This window comes from Oncorhynchus tshawytscha, linkage group LG11 (genome assembly GCF_018296145.1).
Source record: "Oncorhynchus tshawytscha isolate Ot180627B linkage group LG11, Otsh_v2.0, whole genome shotgun sequence".
Lineage (NCBI taxonomy): Eukaryota > Metazoa > Chordata > Actinopteri > Salmoniformes > Salmonidae > Oncorhynchus > Oncorhynchus tshawytscha.
In genome coordinates, this window is record NC_056439.1 from 54863815 (window position 1) to 54883924 (window position 20110).

The window sequence follows — 20110 nt, forward strand, 5'->3', positions numbered from 1 at the left end:
TGTCTGTCTGTGTAGTGTCTGTCTGTAGTGTCTAGTGTCTGTCTGTGTAGTGTCTAGTGTCTGTCTGTGTAGTATCTGTCTGTCTGTAGTGTCTAGTGTCTGTCTGTGTAGTGTCTAGTGTCTGTCTGTGTAGTATCTGTCTGTCTGTAGTGTCTAGTGTCTGTCTGTGTAGTGTCTAGTGTCTGTCTGTGTAGTGTCTGTCTGTGTAGTGTCTAGTGTCTGTCTGTGTAGTGTCTAGTGTCTGTCTGTCTGTGTAGTGTCTGTCTGTAGTGTCTAGTGTCTGTCTGTAGTGTCTAGTGTCTGTCTGTAGTGTCTAGTATCTGTCTGTAGTGTCTAGTATCTGTCTGTAGTGTCTAGTATCTGTCTGTAGTGTCTAGTGTCTGTCTGTGTAGTGTCTAGTGTCTGTCTGTGTAGTGTCTAGTGTCTGTCTGTCTGTGTAGTGTCTGTCTGTCTGTGTAGTGTCTGTCTGTCTGTGTAGTGTCTGTCTGTAGTGTCTAGTGTCTGTCTGTAGTGTCTAGTATCTGTCTGTAGTGTCTAGTGTCTGTCTGTAGTGTCTAGTATCTGTCTGTAGTGTCTAGTATCTGTCTGTAGTGTCTAGTATCTGTCTGTAGTGTCTAGTATCTGTCTGTAGTGTCTAGTGTCTGTCTGTGTAGTGTCTAGTGTCTGTCTGTGTAGTGTCTAGTGTCTGTCTGTGTAGTGTCTAGTGTCTGTCTGTGTAGTGTCTGTGTAGTGTCTAGTGTCTGTGTAGTGTCTAGTGTCTGTCTGTGTAGTGTCTAGTGTCTGTCTGTGTAGTGTCTGTCTGTGTAGTGTCTGTCTGTGTAGTGTCTAGTGTCTTGTCTGTGTAGTGTCTGTCTGTGTAGTGTCTGTCTGTGTAGTGTCTAGTGTCTGTCTGTGTAGTGTCTAGTGTCTGTCTGTCTGTGTAGTGTGTAGTCGGAGTATAGCACCTCAGCAAACAAACATGGGCAATCGTACTTCACCCCGCCAGGCGCGACACAAAACGCAGAAATATCGATATAATTCATGCCTTAACTTTGAAGATCTTCCTCTGTTAGCACTCCAATATGTCCCAGAAACATCACAAATGGTCCTTTTGTTTGATAAATTCCGTTGATATACATCCAAACTGTCAATTTATTTGGCGCGTTTGATTCAGAAAAACACCGGTTCTAACACGCGCGACATGGCTACAAAATATCTCAAAAGTTACCTGTAATCTTCGTCCAAACATTTCAAACAACTTTCCTGATACAACTTAAGGTATTTTTTTAACGTAAATAATCAATAAAATTAAAAACGAAATAAACAGCGTTCAATACCGGAGGAAAACAAAGTGGGGCGTGCTTTTCAGGTCACGCGCCTCTAACAAAGAGGTCACTTCCCTCAAGCCTCGGTCTGATCAGTGCTACTTCTTAATTTCTCAAAGGAAAAACCTGAACCAATTTCTAAAGACTGTTGACATCTAGTGGAAGCGGTAGGAACTGCAAGCCTGCCCCTTAGAAATCTGGAATCCCAATGAAAACTTATTGAAAAGTGACCCCAAAAAATAAAACATTCTGAATGGTTTGTCATTGGGGTTTCGCCTGCCAAATCAGTTCTGTTATACTCAGACATCATTCAAACAGTTTTAGAAACTTCAGAGTGTTTTCTATCCAAATCTACTAATAATATGCATATCTTAGTTTCTGGGCCTGAGTAGCAGGCAGTTTACTTTGGACAAGCTTTTCATCCTTTTATTTATTCAACCTTTATTTAACTAGGCAAGTCAGTTAAGAAAATTCTTATTTTCAATGATGGCCTAGGAACAGTGGGTTAACTGCCTGTTCAGGGGCAGAACAAACTTGTACCTTGTCAGCTCGGGGAATTGAACTTGCAACCTTTCGGTTACTAGTCCAACGCTCTAACCACTAAGCTACCCTGCCGCCCCATCCTGACGTGAAAATACTGCCTCTTATCCCAATGAAGTTAAAGATATTTTCTGAATGCTAATTTCACCAATGAGCCAATGATTGATAAGGAACAAACCCCAACAATGCATAGAGTATAGCGTTGTACAATTTATCTGTAACGGCTGTCAAACAAAAGTCAAATTACCAAAGTTGCTAAACTTGCCAGATAACCTCCAACGACTGACAGAATATCTCCTATATTTACCAAAATCTAGTTGATTATATTCCGAGTTGCGCAGCGATCTAAGGCACTGCATCTCAGTGCTAGAGGCGTCACTACAGACACCCTGGTTCGAATCCAGGCTGTATCACAACCGGCCGGGAGTCCTGTAGGGCGGGGCACATTTGGCCCAGCATTGTCCGGGTTTGGCCGGGGTAGGTCGTCATTGTAAATAAGAATTTGTACTTAACTGACTTGCCTAGTAAAAGTTAAATTAAATACCGCCTGGAGTGTCTGTCTGTCTGTCTGTCCCGCCTGTAGTGTCCAGTCTGTCTGTCCCGCCTGGAGTGTCTGTCTGTCCCGCCTGTAGTGTCTGTCTGTCTGTCCCGCCTGTAGTGTCTGTCTGTCCCGCCTGTGGTGTCCGTCTGTCTGTCCCGCCTGTGGTGTCCGTCTGTCTGTCCCGCCTGTGGTGTCCGTCTGTCTGTCCCGCCTGTGGTGTCTGTCTGTCTGTCCCGCCTGGGGTGTCCGTCTGTCTGTCCCGCCTGGGGTGTCCGTCTGTCTGTCCCGTCTGTCTGTCCCGCCTGTGGTGTCCCGTCTGTCTGTCCCGCCTGTGGTGTCCCGTCTGTCTGTCCCGCCTGTAGTGTCCCGTCTGTCTGTCCCGCCTGTAGTGTCCCGTCTGTCTGTCCCGCCTGTAGTGTCCCGTCTGTCTGTCCCGCCTGTAGTGTCCCGTCTGTCTGTCCCGCCTGTAGTGTCCAGTCTGTCTGTCCCGCCAGTCGTGGGATGCAAGTGGTCTTCACCCTCCAGAGAAACACCTGTTGTTCTCATGCAGGTATTTCTCTCTGTTCTCACCTCCCTCCCACAGCGACAGAAGGAGAGGAGACGTGCAGGAAAAGAAAAGGAGCCTGTAAGTGTTTCTGTTCTACTTTCACTCTACTGCACCCCACTGGTGGAGAGTCACTCTACTGCACCCCACTGGTGGAGAGTCACTCTACTGCACCCCACTGGTGGAGAGTCACTCTACTGCACCCCACTGGTGGAGAGTCACTCTACTGCACCCCACTGGTGGAGAGTCACTCTACTGCACATATTGTTACATTACAACTGACTACACTTCCCTTGTATCTTGGATATGAGTTTGTACAAGGAACATAATTGCCTTTTTTATGCCTCCTAGGAGAATCAAGGGCCAAGGAGGCCCAGCCGCTCGGAGAAACAGGGAGGAGATTTAAACATTGAGCGAGAGCAGCAGGAGGAGAAGGAGTTTACAGAGGAGCGCCTTGGTCCGGGACCTGGTGGTACTGCAGCCTGTAGCAGGCAGCAGGAGGCGCAGGATTCTCCTTTGGAGGAGAACTGTGGTAGCAGTAATGAGGACCAGGAGGACGTGGGAGACGAGGGCTTAGCCAGGGAGCCAGAGGTTTGTTTTGGTTCCTTTAGCTCCCGTATGTGTCATTTTCATTCTACAGTGCACCCTGCTTACAGGCCTCCCCATTCAAGTCAATGGTGGCATAATGGTTAGACTGACAGCTTTATGGAGTGTACTCTTGAATTTACCAGTCAAATTGCTAGGCTAAGAGGTTCCAAAGCCCTAATCAACTGTTTACAGTGTTTCAATTGTCCTCCACGGAGTGATCACTGTAAGAGGAGTGTACTGTATTACTGGTGAAACTCCATTAACGCATGTTATAACGCTCTGCTATGTCATTAACGCTCTGCTATGTCATTAACGCATGTTATAACGCTCTATGTCATTAACCCATGTTATAACGCTCTGCTATGTCATTAACGCATGTTATAACGCTCTGCTATGACATTAACGCATGTTATAACGCTCTATGTCATTAACCCATGTTATAACGCTCTGCTATGTCATTAAGACATGTTATAACGCTCTGCTATGTCATTAACACATATTATAACGCTCTATGTCATTAACCCATATTATAACGCTCTATGTCATTAACCCATGTTATAACGCTCTGCTATGTCATTAAGACATGTTATAACGCTCTGCTATGTCATTAACGCATGTTATAACGCTCTATGTCATTAACCCATGTTATAACGCTCTGCTATGTCATTAACGCATGTTATAACGCTCTGCTATGACATTAACGCATGTTATAACGCTCTGCTATGTCATTAACACATGTTATAACGCTCTGCTATGTCATTAACACATGTTATAACGCTCTGCTATGTCATTAACGCATGTTATAACGCTCTGCTATGTCATTAACACATGTTATAACGCTCTGCTATGTCATTAACGCATGTTATAACGCTCTGCTATGTCATTAACGCATGTTATAACGCTCTGCTATGTCATTAACGTATGTTGTAACGCTCCGCTATGTCATTAACGCATGTTATAACGCTCTGCTATGTCATTAACGCTCTGCTATGTCATTAACGCTCTGCTATGTCATTAACGCATTTTATAACGCTCTGCTATGTCATTAACGCATGTCATTAACGCTCTGCTATGTCATTAACGCTCTGCTATGTCATTAACGCTCTGCTATGTCATTAACGCTCTGCTATGTCATTAACGCTCTGCTATGTCATTAACGCTCTGCTATGTCATTAACGCATGTTATAACGCTCTGCTATGTCATTAACGCTCTGCTATGTCATTAACGCTCTGATATGTCATTATCGCATGTTGTGCATATGTGTACTAGTAATTTAACTTTTTATTTAAGAACAAATTATTATTTACAATGATGGCCTACCCCGGCCAAACCCAGACGGCGCTGGGCCAATTGTGCGCTGGTGTTGGTTGTAATACAGCCTGGAATCGAACCACGGTCTGTAGTGAGGCCTCCAGCACTAAGATGAAGTGCCTTAGACCGCTGCGCCATTCGGCAGCCCTGTAATATTCATTATTGACATTATTTAATGATTCATGTAGAGAATGTCACTGGAAGGAAGTAATCTGCGCATTCTGTATATTTGTAAAATACAATTCTTCACAATTCTGTGTAACTCATTTCACTTAGACAATTGCATCTAATAGTTCCATCAAATAAATACAAATCCATTCATATTCCCCTTAGCACTTGCTCCTCCATCTTGGATCTGTCCCCATACAGGAGTTGGATATGAGTAGCTGCTTCGTCTCTACGGCTGCTTGTATTGCTAAACGACAACTAGAGCAGAACCCCAAACCAGAGAAGAAAATTATTATCCAGAAGCAGGAGAAGGAACAGCAGCAGGAGAAGGAACAGCAGCAGGAGAAGGAACAGCAGCAGGAGAAGGAACAGCAGCAGGAGAAGGAACAGCAGCAGGAGAAGGAACAGCAGCAGGAGAAGGAACAGCAGCAGGAGAAGGAACAGCAGCAGGAGAAGGAACAGCAGCAGGAGAAGGAACAGCAGGAGGTTATTGTCAGGAAAAAGGAGGTGATTTTGAAAAAAAATGTAACTTTCTGATTATGTTGAACATAAGCATGTACTATTTCTGTTTAGTACGGTCTGTCTGTAGTGTCACGACGTAGACCTCCTGCGCTGTGACGTACTAACTATGACACTATGCATCCCAACAGAAAAAGGTGGAGGCCAATGTTGATGATATTCTTAAACGAAGCACAGAGCTCGCCCGTAAGTCCAAACTCCATTCATATCAGTAATGTCAATCACAATGTGTGTCCCAAATGCCACGCTCTACTCTGTACAGTGCACCAGGACCCATAGAGCTTTGCTCAAAAGTAATATACTATGTAGGGAACAGGGTCATTTGGGACATATCCAAGCTCTTACTGATCTGAAACATCAAAGCACTTGGGTGGTTTATTTCCAGTATTTAAACTACAAATGCCATGTGTTTAAGTCTCTCTCCTCTCCCCAGTCATAGGAAACCAGTTCGCAGCCTGTGGCCAGCTGGAAATGGCAGTCAAGTATTTCACTGACGCTATTAAACACAATCCTACAGAATTTAAGTGAGTATGAAAGGCAAGGACACTGGTTGGCACTCGGCTTATGTATGATATGAGTAAATAACTGTGAAATGCATTCATAATGGCACCCTATTCCCTGTTTAGTGCACAACACTTATTCTGAAATGGCACCCTATTCCCTGTCTAGTGCACAACTCTATTCTGAAATGGCACCCTATTCCTGTCTAGTGCACAACTCTATTCTGAAATGGCACCCTATTCCTGTCTAGTACACAACTCTTATTCTGAAACATCCCCCAACCAGCGCTCACACCCCTACCAGCGCTCACATCCCCCTACCAGCGCTCACATCCCCCTACCAGCGCTCACACCCCCACCTACCAGCGCTCACATCCCCCTACATCCCCCTACCAGCGCTCACATCCCCCTACCAGCGCTCACATCCCCCTACATCCCCCTACCAGCGCTCACATCCCCCTACCAGCGCTCAGATCCCCCTTACCAGCGCTCAGATCCCCCTACCAGCGCTCACATCCCCCTTACCAGCGCTCACATCCCCCCCTACCAGCGCTCACATCCCCCTACCAGCGCCACATCCCCCTACCGGGCGCTCACATCCCCCTACCGGGCTCACATCCCCCTACCGGGCGCTCATCCCCCTACCGGGCGCTCACATCCCCCCTACCGGGCGCTCACATCCCCCTACCGGGCGCTCACACCCCCCTACCGGCGCTCATCCCCCCTACCGGCGCCACACCCCCTACCGGCGCTCACATCCCCCTACCGGGCGCTCATCATCCCCCCTACCGGGCGCTCATCATCCCCCTACCGGGCGCTCACATCCCCCTACCGGGCGCTCACATCCCCCTGCCGGGCGCTCACATCCCCCCTACCGGGCGCTCACATCCTACCGGCGCTCACATCCCCCTACCAGCGCTCACACCCCCTACCAGCGCTCACACCCCCTACCAGCGCTCACACCCACCCCCACCGGGCGCTCACACCCCCTACCAGCGCTCACACCCCCTACCAGCGCTCACACCCCCTACCAGCGCTCACATCCCCCTACCAGCGCTCACATCCCCCTACCAGCGCTCACCCCCTACCAGCGCTCACACCCCCTACCAGCGCTCACACCCCCTACCAGCGCTCACATCCCCCTACCAGCGCTCAGACCCCCTTCCAGCGCTCACACCCCCTACCAGCGCTCACATCCCCCCCCACCAGCGCTCACATCCCCCTACCAGCGCTCACATCCCCCTACCAGTGCTCATCCCCCTACCGGCGCTCACATCCCCCCTACCGGCGCTCACCCCTCTACCAGCGCTCACATCCCCCTACCGGGCGCTCACACCCCCCACTACCAGCGCTCACATCCCTACTACTAGCGCTCACATCCCCCCACTACCAGCGCTCACATCCCCCCTACCAGCGCTCACATCCCCCCACTACCAGCGCTCACATCCCCCTACCAGCGCTCAGATCCCCCTACCAGCGCTCACACCCCCTACCAGCGCTCACATCCCCCTACCAGCGCTCACATCCCCCCACTACCAGCGCTCACATCCCCCCTACCAGCGCTCAGATCCCCCTACCAGCGCTCACATCCCCCCTACCAGCTCTCACACCCCCACCACCAGCGCTCACATCCCCCTACCAGCGCTCACATCCCCCCTACCAGCGCTCACATCCCCCCTTACCAGTGCTCACATCCCCCTACCAGCGCTCACATCCCCCTACCAGCGCTCATCCCCCCTACCAGCGCTCACATCCCCCTACCGGGCGCTCATATCCCCCCTACCGGCGCTCACATCCCCCTACCGGGCGCTCACATCCCCCTACCGGGCGCTCACATCCCCCTACCGGCGCTTACATCCCCCTACCGGCGCTCACATCCCCCTACCGGCGCTCACATCCCCCCTACCGGGCGCTCACACCCCCTACCGGGCGCTCACATCCCCTCTACCGGGCGCTCACATCCCCCTACCGGGCGCGCCACATCCCCCTACCGGCGCTCACATCCCCCTACCGGGCGCTCACACCCCCCTACCGGCGCTCATCCCCCCACTACCAGCGCTCACATCCCCCCACTACCAGCGCTCACATCCCCCCACTACCAGCGCTCACATCCCCCTACCAGCGCTCACATCCCCCCACTACCAGCGCCACATCCCCCTACCAGCGCTCACATCCCCCCTACCAGCGCTCACATCCCCCTACCAGCGCTCACATCCCCCTACCAGCGCTCACACCCCCTACCAGCGCTCACACCCCCTACCAGCGCTCACATCCCCCACTACCAGCGCTCACATCCCCCCTACCAGCGCTCAGATCCCCCTACCAGCGCTCAGATCCCCCTACCAGCGCTCACATCCCCCTACCAGCTCTCACACCCCCCACCAGCGCTCATCCCCCTACCAGCGCTCACATCCCCCCTTACCAGTGCTCACATCCCCCCTACCAGCGCTCACATCCCCCTACCAGCGCCACATCCCCCTACCAGCGCCACATCCCCCCTACCGGGCGCTCACATCCCCCTACCGGGCGCTCACATCCCCCTACCGGGCGCTCACATCCCCCTACCGGCGCTCACATCCCCCTACCGGGCGCTCACATCCCCCTACCGGGCGCTCACACCCCACTACCAGCGCTCACATCCCCCTACCAGCGCTCACATCCCCCCTACCAGCGCTCACATCCCCCCTACCAGCGCTCACATCCCCCTACCAGCGCTCACATCCCCCTACCAGCTCTCACACCCCCACCAGCGCTCACATCCCCCTACCAGCGCTCACATCCCCCCTACCAGCGCTCACATCCCCCTACCAGCTCTCACACCCCCACCAGCGCTCACATCCCCCTACCAGCGCTCACATCCCCCCTTACCAGTGCTCACATCCCCCTACCAGCGCTCACATCCCCCCTACCAGCGCTCATCCCCCTACCAGCGCTCACATCCCCCTACCGGCGCTCACATCCCCCTACCGGGCGCTCACATCCCCCTACCGGGCGCTACATCCCCCTACCGGGCGCTCACATCCCCCTTTACCGGCGCTCACATCCCCCTACCGGCGCTCACATCCCCCCTACCGGGCGCTCATCCCCCTACCGGGCGCTCACATCCCCCTACCGGGCGCTCACCCCCTACCGGGCGCTCACATCCCCCCCCCCTACCGGCGCCATCCCATCCCCCTACCGGCGCTCACATCCCCCCTACTGGCGCTCACATCCTACCGGGCGCTCACACCCCTACCAGCGCCACACCCCACTACCAGCGCTCACACCCCTACCAGCGCTCACACCCCCCTACCAGCGCTCACACCCCCTACCAGCGCCACACCCCCCTACCAGCGCTCACATCCCCCACTACCAGCGCTCACATCCCCCCACTACCAGCGCTCACATCCCCCTACCAGCGCCACATCCCCCCACTACCAGCGCTCACATCCCCCTACCAGCGCTCAGATCCCCCTACCAGCGCTCACACCCCTACCAGCGCTCACATCCCCCTACCAGCGCTCACATCCCCCACTACCAGCGCTCACATCCCCCTACCAGCGCTCAGATCCCCCTACCAGCGCTCACATCCCCCTACCAGCTCTCACACCCCCACCACCAGCGCTCACATCCCCCTACCAGCGCTCACATCCCCCCTACCAGCGCTCACATCCCCCTCTACCAGTGCTCACATCCCCCTACCAGCGCTCACATCCCCCTACCAGCGCTCACATCCCCCTACCAGCGCTCACATCCCCCTACCGGGCGCTCACATCCCCCTACCGGGCGCTCACATCCCCCTACCGGGCGCTACATCCCCCTACCGGGCGCTCACATCCCCCTACCGGGCGCTACATCCCCCTACCGGCGCGCCACATCCCCCTACCGGCGCCACATCCCCCCTACCGGGCGCCACCCCCTACCGGGCGCTCATCCCCCTACCGGGCGCTCACATCCCCCTACCGGGCGCTCATCATCCCCCTACCGGGCGCTCACATCCCCCCTACCGGGCGCTCACACCCCCTACCGGGCGCTCACATCCCCCACTACCAGCGCTCACATCCCCCCACTACCAGCGCTCACATCCCCCCACTACCAGCGCTCACATCCCCCTACCAGCGCTCACATCCCCCCACTACCAGCGCTCACATCCCCCTACCAGCGCCACATCCCCCCCTACCAGCGCTCACATCCCCCTACCAGCGCTCACATCCCCCTACCAGCGCTCACACCCCCTACCAGCGCTCACACCCCCCTACCAGCGCTCACATCCCCCACTACCAGCGCTCACATCCCCCCTACCAGCGCTCAGATCCCCTACCAGCGCTCAGATCCCCCTACCAGCGCTCACATCCCCCTACCAGCTCTCACACCCCCCACCAGCGCTCACATCCCCCTACCAGCGCTCACATCCCCCTTACCAGTGCTCACATCCCCCTACCAGCGCTCACATCCCCCTACCAGCGCTCACATCCCCCCTACCAGCGCACATCCCCCTACCGGGCGCTCACATCCCCCTACCGGCGCTCACATCCCCCTACCGGGCGCTACATCCCCCCTACCGGGCGCCACATCCCCCTACCGGCGCTCACATCCCCCTACCGGCGCTCACATCCCCCCTACCGGGCGCTCACACCCTACTACCAGCGCTCACATCCCCCTACCAGCGCTCACATCCCCCTACCAGCGCTCACATCCCCCTACCAGCGCTCACATCCCCCCTACCAGCGCTCACATCCCCCTACCAGCTCTCACACCCCCCACCAGCGCTCACATCCCCCTACCAGCGCTCACATCCCCCTACCAGCGCTCACATCCCCCTACCAGCTCTCACACCCCCCACCAGCGCCACATCCCCCTACCAGCGCACATCCCCCCCTTACCAGTGCTCACATCCCCCTACCAGCGCTCACATCCCCCTACCAGCGCTCACATCCCCCTACCGGGCGCTCACATCCCCCCTACCGGCGCTCACATCCCCCTACCGGGCGCTCACATCCCCCCTACCGGCGCTCACATCCCCCCTACCGGGCGCTACATCCCCCTACCGGGCGCTACATCCCCCTACCGGGCGCTCACATCCCCCCTACCGGGCGCTCACATCCCCCTACCGGGCGCTCACATCATCCCCCTACCGGGCGCTCACACCCCCTACCGGGCGCTCACATCCCCCCTACCGGGCGCTCACATCCCTCCCCCTACCGGGGCGCTCACATCCCCCTACTGGCGCTCACATCCCCCCTACCGGGCGCTCACACCCCCCTACCAGCGCTCACACCCCACTACCAGCGCTCACACCCCCTACCAGCGCTCACACCCCTACCAGCGCTCACACCCCCTACCAGCGCTCACACCCCCTACCAGCGCTCACATCCCCCTACCAGCGCTCACATCCCCCTACCAGCGCTCACACCCCCTACCAGCGCTCACATCCCCCTACCAGCGCTCACACCCCTACCAGCGCTCACACCCCCTACCAGCGCTCACACCCCCTACCAGCGCTCACATCCCCCTACCAGCGCTCACACCCCCTACCAGCGCTCACATCCCCCTACCAGCGCTCACATCCCCCCTACCAGCGCTCACACCCCCTACCAGCGCTCACATCCCCCCACCAGCGCTCACATCCCCCTACCAGCGCTCACATCCCCCTACCAGCGCTCACATCCCCCTACCAGCGCTCACATCCCCCTACCAGCGCTCACATCCCTCCCCCTACCAGTGCTCACATCCCCCTACCAGCGCTCACATCCCCCCCTACCGGGCGCTCACATCCCCCCTACCGGGCGCTCACACCCCCCACCGGGCGCTCACACCCCCTACCGGGCGCTCACACCCCCTACCGGCGCTCACATCCCCCTACCGGGCGCTCACATCCCCCTACCGGGCGCTCACCCCCTACCAGCGCTCACATCCCCCTACCAATGCTCACATCCCCCTACCAATGCTCACAATCCCCCCTACCAGCGCTCACATCCCCCTACCAGCGCTCACATCCCCCTACCAGCGCTCACATCCCCCTACCAGCGCACACCCCTCTACCAGCGCACACACCCCCTACCAGCGCTCACACCCCCTACCAGCGCTCACACCCCTACCAGCGCTCACACCCCCTACCAGCGCTCACATCCCCCACCAGCGCTCACATCCCCCCTACCAGCGCTCACACCCCTACCAGCGCTCACACCCCCTACCAGCGCTCACATCCCCCTACCAGCGCTCACACCCCCCACCAGCGCTCACCCCCCCTACCAGCGCTTACCCCCTCCCTACCAATGCTAGGCCACTCTGATGTTTTCTGAACACAGCCCTGATGTCCTGTTGTAGGCTGTTTGGGAACCGGTCCTTTTGTTATGAGAAGATGCAGCAGTATGATCGGGCCTTGAGTGATGCCGATCTGGCCCTCTCCATGGAGCCTGGTTGGATTAAAGGACTATATAGGAAGGGGAAGGCTCTGTCTGGACTCAAGGTACACAACATTACAATACTTTATGCAATTCAACTTCAGGATTTTATCTTCTATGTCTTTGTATAATGTTTGTCAATCTCACTATGTGCTGCCTCTCTCTCTCTCTCTCTGTCTGTCCTCCCTCTCTCTCTCTGTCTGTCCTCCCTCTCTCTCTCTGTCTGTCCTCCCTCTCTCTCTCTCTCCCTCTCTCTCTCTGTCTGTCCTCCCTCTCTGTCTGTCCTCCCCTCTCTCTCTCTCCCTCTCTCTCTCTGTCTGTCCTCCCTCTCTCTCTGTCTGTCCTCCCTCTCTCTCTCTCTGTCTGTCCTCCCTCTCTCTCTCTCTGTCTGTCCTCCCTCTCTCTCTCTCTGTCTGTCCTCCCTCTCTCTCTCCTCCCTCTCTCTCTGTCCACCCCCTCCCTCTCTCTGTCCAGAGGTACTTTGAGGCATGCCAGACCTATAAGGAGGTATTAATGCAGGACAGTTTGTGTTCAGATGCTGCTCAGGAGTTGATGAAAGTTCAGATCATGCAGCTGATGGTATGTACGGAAGCCTCTTTTAACATAGCATGCAGTAATATTATAATAATTTAGATTCTACGTAGGTTGAAAGAAAATCTACATTTCAGGGTACATTATAACATAGTACCAGTCCAAAGTTTGGACACCTACTCGTTCAAGTTATTTTTTGTTTGTTATTTTCTACATTGTATAGTAATAGGCAAGTCAGTTAAGAACAAATTCTTATTTTCAATGACGGCCTAGGAACAGTGGGTTAACTGCCTGTTCAGGGGCAGAACGACAGATTTGTACCTTGTCAGCTCGGGGGTTTGAACTTGCAACCTTCCGGTTACTAGTCCAACGCTCTAACCACTAGGCTACCCTGCCGCCCCATTCTCTCAACCAACTTCACCTGGAAGGCTTTTACTAAAGTATTGAAGTTCCCACATATGCTGAGCACTTGTTGGCTGCTTTTCCTTCACTCTGCGGTCCAACTCATCACAAACCATCTCAATTGGGTTGAGGTTGGGTGATTGTGGAGACCAGGTCATCTGATGCAGAACTCCATCACTCTTCTTCTTGGTCAAATAGCCCTTACACAGCCTGGAGGTGTGTTTTGGGTCATTGTCCTGTTGAAAAACAAATGATTGTCCCACTAAGCACAAACCAGATGAGATGGTGTATCACTGCACAATGCTGTTGTAGCCATGCTGGTTAAGTGTGCCTTGAATTCTAAATTAATCACTGACAGTGTCACCAGCAAAGCACCATCGCACCTCCTCCTCCATGCTTCACGGTGGGAACCACACATACGGAGATCATCCATTCACCTACTCTGTGTCTCACAAAGACACGGCGGTTGGAACCAAACATCTCCAATTTGGACTCATCAGACCAAAGGACAGATTTCCACCGGTCTAATGTCCATTGCTTGTGTTTCTTGGCCCAAGCAAGTCTCTTCTTATTGGTGTCCTTTAGTAGTTGTTTCTTTGCAGCAATTTGACCATGAAGGCCTGAGTCTCCTCTGAACAGTTGATGTTGAGATGTCTGTTACTTGAACTCTGAAGCATTTATTTGGGCTGCAATCTGAGGTGCCGTAAACTCTAATGAACTTATCCTCTGCAGCAGAGGTAACTCTGGGTCTTCCATTCTTGTGGCTGTCCTCATGAGAGGCAGTTTCATCATAGTGCCTGATGGTTTTTGCGACTGCACTTGAAGACACGTTAAGTTCTCTAAATGTTCCTTTATTGACTGACCTTCATGTCTTAAATTTTGAAGAATCTAAAATATAACATATTTTGATTTTGTTTAACACTTTTTTTGGTTACTACATGATTCCATATGTGTTATTTCATAGTTTTGATGTCTTCACTGTTATTCGACAATATAAAGAAACCCTTGAATGAGTAGGAGTGTCCAAACTTTTGACTGGTATTGTACAACAGCTAATTTAATGTCTGCAATCAAATCCAATTTTATTTGTCACATGCAGATGTTATTACAAGTGTAGAGAAATGTGTTTCTAGCTTCAACAGTGTAGTCGTGTCTAATAATTCACAACAATATACATACAACCTAAAAGTAAAATAATGGAGTACAGGAATATATAAATATTAGGATGAGTAGAATGGCATAGACTAGAATACAGTAGACTAAAGTACAGTAGAATAAAGTACAGTAGAATGGAATACAGTAGAAGGGAATACAGTATATACAGATGAGATGAGTAAAGCAAAAAATATGTAAACATTATTAAAGTGACTAGTGTTCCATTATTAAAGTGGCCAGTGATTTCAAGTCTATGTATATAGGGCAGCAGCCTTTTAAGGTGCAGGGTTGAGTAACCGGGTGTTACCGGCTAGTGATGGCTATTTAACAGACTGATGGCCTTGAGATAGAAGCTGTTTTTCCTGCCCCTCGGTTCCAGCTTTGATGCACCTGTACTGACCTCGCCTTCTGGATGATAGTCCACAGGCAGGGTAGCGTATAAACAAGAAAAACATTTATATACGAACATACAAACATCATTTAAAAAAAATATCATGAAATAAAATGGTAATTTTAGATGTTTTAATTTTTCAGATGGTAATTTTCAATGAAGATAAATTGTGACTTGCTTCAGCGCTTTGAATGTTTTTTTTGTGGCTTTGGGAAAGAGAGAGAACTAGTCAGTTGTACAACTGAAAATATGTCTTCCGCATTTAACCCAACCCCTCTGAATCAGAGAGGTGTGTCTTCCACGTTTAACCCAACCCCTCTGAATCAGAGAGGTGCGGGAGAGGCTGACTTTAATCAACATCCACGTCTTCGGCGCCTGGGGAACAGTGGGTTAACTGCCTTGTTCAGGGGCAGAACGACAGATTTTTTTACCTTGGAGATTCGGTCCAGCAACCTTTTCGGTTATTGACCCCACACTTTCACCACTAGTCTACCTGCCACATGTTCAGGTTATAGGATAGTTTATAATGCCTTCTGTAGTGCAGCATCTCTTCCATTACCTACCATAGGGTGTCATTAAGTAAGATAGAATATCTCTGTCTCTCTCTTTCCACCTGTATAGGTGTGTGTGTGCATGCTTGTGTACCTACTTTGTTGACTAATGAATGACTGCAACCACAGGCCTCTCCAGAGGGTGGTGCGGTCTGCCCAACGCATCAGTGTTATAACATCTCTCTCTCTCACGCATCAGTGTTATAACATCTCTCTCTCTCTCTAACGTGCTGATTGAATGTGTGATGTTTTTTTATCCTAGGAAATGGGATTTACTCGTGAGCAGAGCTCTAATGCGCTGATTGTCCATGGAGACTTTGAGAAGGCGGTTAATGTCCTGTCTGGTATTGAAGGTAAACAACTAGACTTGACAGGAGCCTGAGTCCCACATCAGTTTGTGCTGTCTTGCCAAATATGCCAAGTGACAATGCGTTGTCACAACGGCACAAACAGAGCTGTGACTCAGGCTACTGTTAATATCCTCCAATTCATAAAGACGTTTTGAATATGTGGTGTTATGACTTCTGTCTCTGTGTGTGTCTCCCCGTAGATGAATATGGTAGTAATGACTTTCCTGCGGCTGCCACCTCAGCAGAGGACAGTGCGACGTGGGAGGGAGTGGGCCCCAGGCCTAAACCTCTCCTCCAAACCAGACCTAAACCCAGATCCACTACCCCAGGCCCTGAACCCAGATCCACTACCCCAGGCCCTGTACACCACGTTGCACCGGGAGGGAGCACAAGGTGAGACACAGTACCAGTCAAAAGGTTTAGAACACCTACTCATTCAAGGGGTTTCTTTATTTTTTACTATTTCCTAAATTATAGAATAATAGTGAAGACATCAAAACTATGAAAGAACACATATGGAATCATGTAGTAACCAAAAAAGTGTTAAATTAATCAAAATATATTTTTCAAAGTAGCCACCGTTTACCTTGATGACAACTTTACACACTCTTGGCATTCTCTCAACCAGCTTCACGAGGTAGTCACCTGGAATGCATTTCAATTATCAAGTATGCCTTGTTAATTTGTGGATTTTTTTCCCCTTAATCTCTCTAGGGTACGTAGGACGCTAGCGTCCCATCTGGCCAACATCCAGTGAGGTTGCAGAGTGCCAAATTCAATTACAGAAATGCTCATTATAAAAATTCAGAAAACAAAACATAATACATAGGTTTAAAGATTAACTTCTTGTTAAACCAACCACAGTGTCAAATTTATAAAATGCTTTTCAGGTGAAAGCATACCTAGCCCAGAACATAGCCCAGTTGACAAATTATTACTAACAGTAACCAGCCAAGCAGAAGCGTTACAAAACCTCAGAAATAGAGATAAAATTAATCCCTTACCTTTGATGATCTTCATATGGTGGCAATCAGAAGACATTCATTTACTCAATAAATGTTCCTTTTGTTCGATGAAGTCTCTTTATATCCAAAAACCTCCGTTTTGTTAGCGTGTTTTCTTCAGTAATCCACAGGCTCAAACTCAGTCAAAACAATCAGACAAAAAATCCAAATTGTATCCGTACAGTTCATAGAAACATGTCAAACGATGTTTATATTCAATCCTCAGGTTGGTTTTTTTAGCCTACATGATCTACAAGGTAAACAAGAAATGCACATGCGCCTGAAAAAGCTCTTCGACATGTTAGGGTCCACTTGTTCAGACTGGTCTTACTCCCTCATTTATAAGAATACAAGCCTGAAACGATTTCTAAAGACTGTTGACATCTAGTGGAAGGCATAGGAACTGCAAATGGAGTCCTAAGTCAATGGATACTGTAATGGCATTGAATAGAAAACTACAAAACAAAAAAAAACGACTTCCTGGATGGATTTTTCTCAGGTTTTCGCCTGCTAAATCAGCTCTGTTATACTCACATACACTATTTTAACAGTTTTGTATACTTTTAGAGTGTTTTCTATCCAAATCTACCAGTTATATGCATATCATATCTTCTGGGCCCGAGTAGCAGGCCGTGTATTTTGGGCATGCTTTTCATCCAAAATTCCAAATGCTGCCCCCTACCCTAGAGAGGTTAATGCGTTTGAGCCAATCAGTTGTGTTGTGACAAGGTAGAGGTGGTATACAGAAGACAATACGGACTTGGTATTTTACCAAATGGGACTATGTAAGAACAGCTAAAATAAACAAAGAGAAATGACAGTCCATTACTTTAAGACATGAAGGTCATACCTAGAGGTATATCGAGCCTTTTTTGATATACTAAAAGCTCCGTTGTTTGATTATTATAACTACTATAGAAATGGTAGTCTGTCAGGTACTCAGCAGGACGGTCTGATTTCTCTATTATTAAAACAAGACCCAGATGGCAAATATAAAGACCCGGTCTAGCTAAAAAACTGGAGGCCCCTTACACTTCAATGTTGTGATGTAAAAATACTAGCGACATGCATAGCACTCAGAATTAAACGGGTTTTACCAGGTATTGTTCATTCTGATCATACAGGTTTTTTACATGGACAATAATATACGACAACTACTAGAAATAATAGAACATCATAAACATCTAAGAAGCCAGGCCTAGTATTTATAACAGCTTTTGAAAAGGCATTTGATAAAGTAAGACTGGATTTTATTTATAAATTCCTGGATTTTTTTCAATTTTGGTGATTCTCTTATAAAATGGGTAAAAGTAATGTATACCAACCCCAGGTGTAAAATAGTAAATAATGGCTACTTCTCAGAGTTTTGAATTGTCAAGAGTAGTTAAACAAGGGTGTCCGCTGTCACCATATCTATTCGTTATGGCCATCGAAATGCTATCTATTAAAATCAGATCCAGTAACAACAGTAGAGGATTAGAAATCCAAGGCTTAAAAACAAAGGTGTCCAAGTTTTATATAAAGTCCGCAAGCTAGATCCCTGCAATGTCTCATTGAAGATCTAGAAAACGTTTCTGGATTCTCTGGACGAAAACGTTTCTGGATTCTCTGGACCAAAACCTAATTATGTGTACAATATTACATATTGGATCTTTAAAAAATACAACTTTTACATTACCCTGCAGTTTTCCTATAAAATGGGCTGATGGTGACGTAGACATACTCGGTATTCAGATCACAATAGATATAAATGAGCTCTCCGCAATGAATTCCAATAGAAAACTTTTGGAGAGGTAAATGCCTGTCTATTTATGGAAAAATTGTCCTGATTAACTCCTTAGTCATATCTCAGTTTTCTCACTTACTTCTGGAGCTGATGATTCGTTTTTCAAATCATATGAGCAAAACATATTTTGCTTTATCTGGGACGCTGAACCAGACAAAATAAAGCGTGTAGATTACTTAGAAAAGCTCGTCCATTGTTTAAAAATAGCCTTTTTGCCTTTGTGCAGATTGCCATGTCTCATTTTCGATTAATTGAAAATGAAACCTTTTTCAAAGTATCTCTCTTTATTACCAGCATTGCAGAGCTGGTTACAATTTTAATTTCATCCCCCTGAAAAGGGAGAACAAATATTATGGCTGAACTCAATGTGCTGGTTGATGAAATACCTGTGTTTATGGGAAAGATGTTTGAAAATGGTATTTTGATATTAAATGATTGTAAATTGGAATGGTGGAGTTGTCATTTCGGGGAGTTTTGTGCTTTTCAGCTAAAATTATTATATAGAATTCTTGCCACCAACAAAATGTTGAATATATGGGGCATAAAATCATCGAAGCTCTGCAGATTTTGTTGTGAGGATACAGAATCAATAGACCGTTTATTTTGGTATTGCCCGCAGGTCGCCTGTTTCTGGTCTCATGTTCAGGAATGGCTGAAAATGCATAGCATTGATCTAAAATTCACCCTAGAAATAGTACTGTTAGGAGATCTGGAGAGACCGGGTCAGTGAATTACTAAACTACTAATACTCTTAGTAAAAGTATTTATCTTCAACAGGCAATCTGTAGATTCTATTCGATAGAAAATGTTTACGTTAAACATCACAGCATTGTTAATGGTGCATAGAAATCCGAAGAGGGTGGCAGAGATAGATGGGATTGGCTGAGGGAAGCAGAGGGTTGGGATGTGGAGTTGGAGATAGATGGGATTGGCTGAGGGAAGCAGAGGGTTGGGATGTGGAGTTGGAGATAGATGGGATGGGCTGAGTGTTGGGATGTGGAGTTGGAGATAGATGGGGAATAGAGTGACGGTCAAAGAATAAAAGTATTTTTAAAACGTTTTTAAAAAACATAACAAACATAACAAAAAGTAGATTTAAATGACAGTGAGGGGCAGTGTTACAGCTAATGCTGGGTTGTCTGAGGCTGATGCCGTGCAGGTGTTTGTACACATACACACACTCTCATTCAAATGCACATACGCGGATACACAGACGGTAAATAGTGCCATAGATGCACTGAAACATGTTCAGTTGGCCTTGATGTTATGATTTTAGTTGGCCTTGATGTTTTTAGGTTTTTTGCATTGTTTTCTGTTTTCCTTTCTCTTTGGTTCATTTTGTTGGTTGGTGCATGGGGGGGTGGAACTATCATTATTATTTTCTCAGGGGTGGGGGTCTTGGATGGTTGAGGGGCAGCTCTTGGGGAAATGTGGGGGATCTTGGGAGGGTTGGTGGGAGATCTGTCGACGAGACCTTGAGCAGGGCGTTGACCCAGGTTGCTTCTGTATGTCGCTCTGGAGAGGTGACCTTGAACAGCCCT

At 49.9% G+C, this 20110-nt stretch overlaps 1 protein-coding gene across 5 annotated transcripts in view; it reads left to right on the plus strand.

Moving 5' to 3' along the window:
- LOC112226698 (zinc finger CCCH domain-containing protein 13) overlaps positions 1–20110 on the plus strand; it is a 36171-nt gene that overhangs the window by 4013 nt on the left and 12048 nt on the right. For 3 of the 5 annotated variants that reach the window (XM_042330381.1, XM_042330382.1, XM_042330380.1), the window contains exons 6-14: positions 2936–3010; positions 3281–3520; positions 5199–5504; positions 5648–5702; positions 5950–6040; positions 12323–12464; positions 12874–12978; positions 15692–15782; positions 15980–16172. In XM_042330381.1, coding sequence (XP_042186315.1) covers positions 2936–3010; positions 3281–3520; positions 5199–5504; positions 5648–5702; positions 5950–6040; positions 12323–12464; positions 12874–12978; positions 15692–15782; positions 15980–16172 — 1298 coding nt within the window. The remainder of the gene's footprint in view (positions 1–2935; positions 3011–3280; positions 3521–5198; positions 5505–5647; positions 5703–5949; positions 6041–12322; positions 12465–12873; positions 12979–15691; positions 15783–15979; positions 16173–20110) is intronic. The other 2 variants (XM_042330384.1, XM_042330383.1) reach the window with 1 other exon arrangement.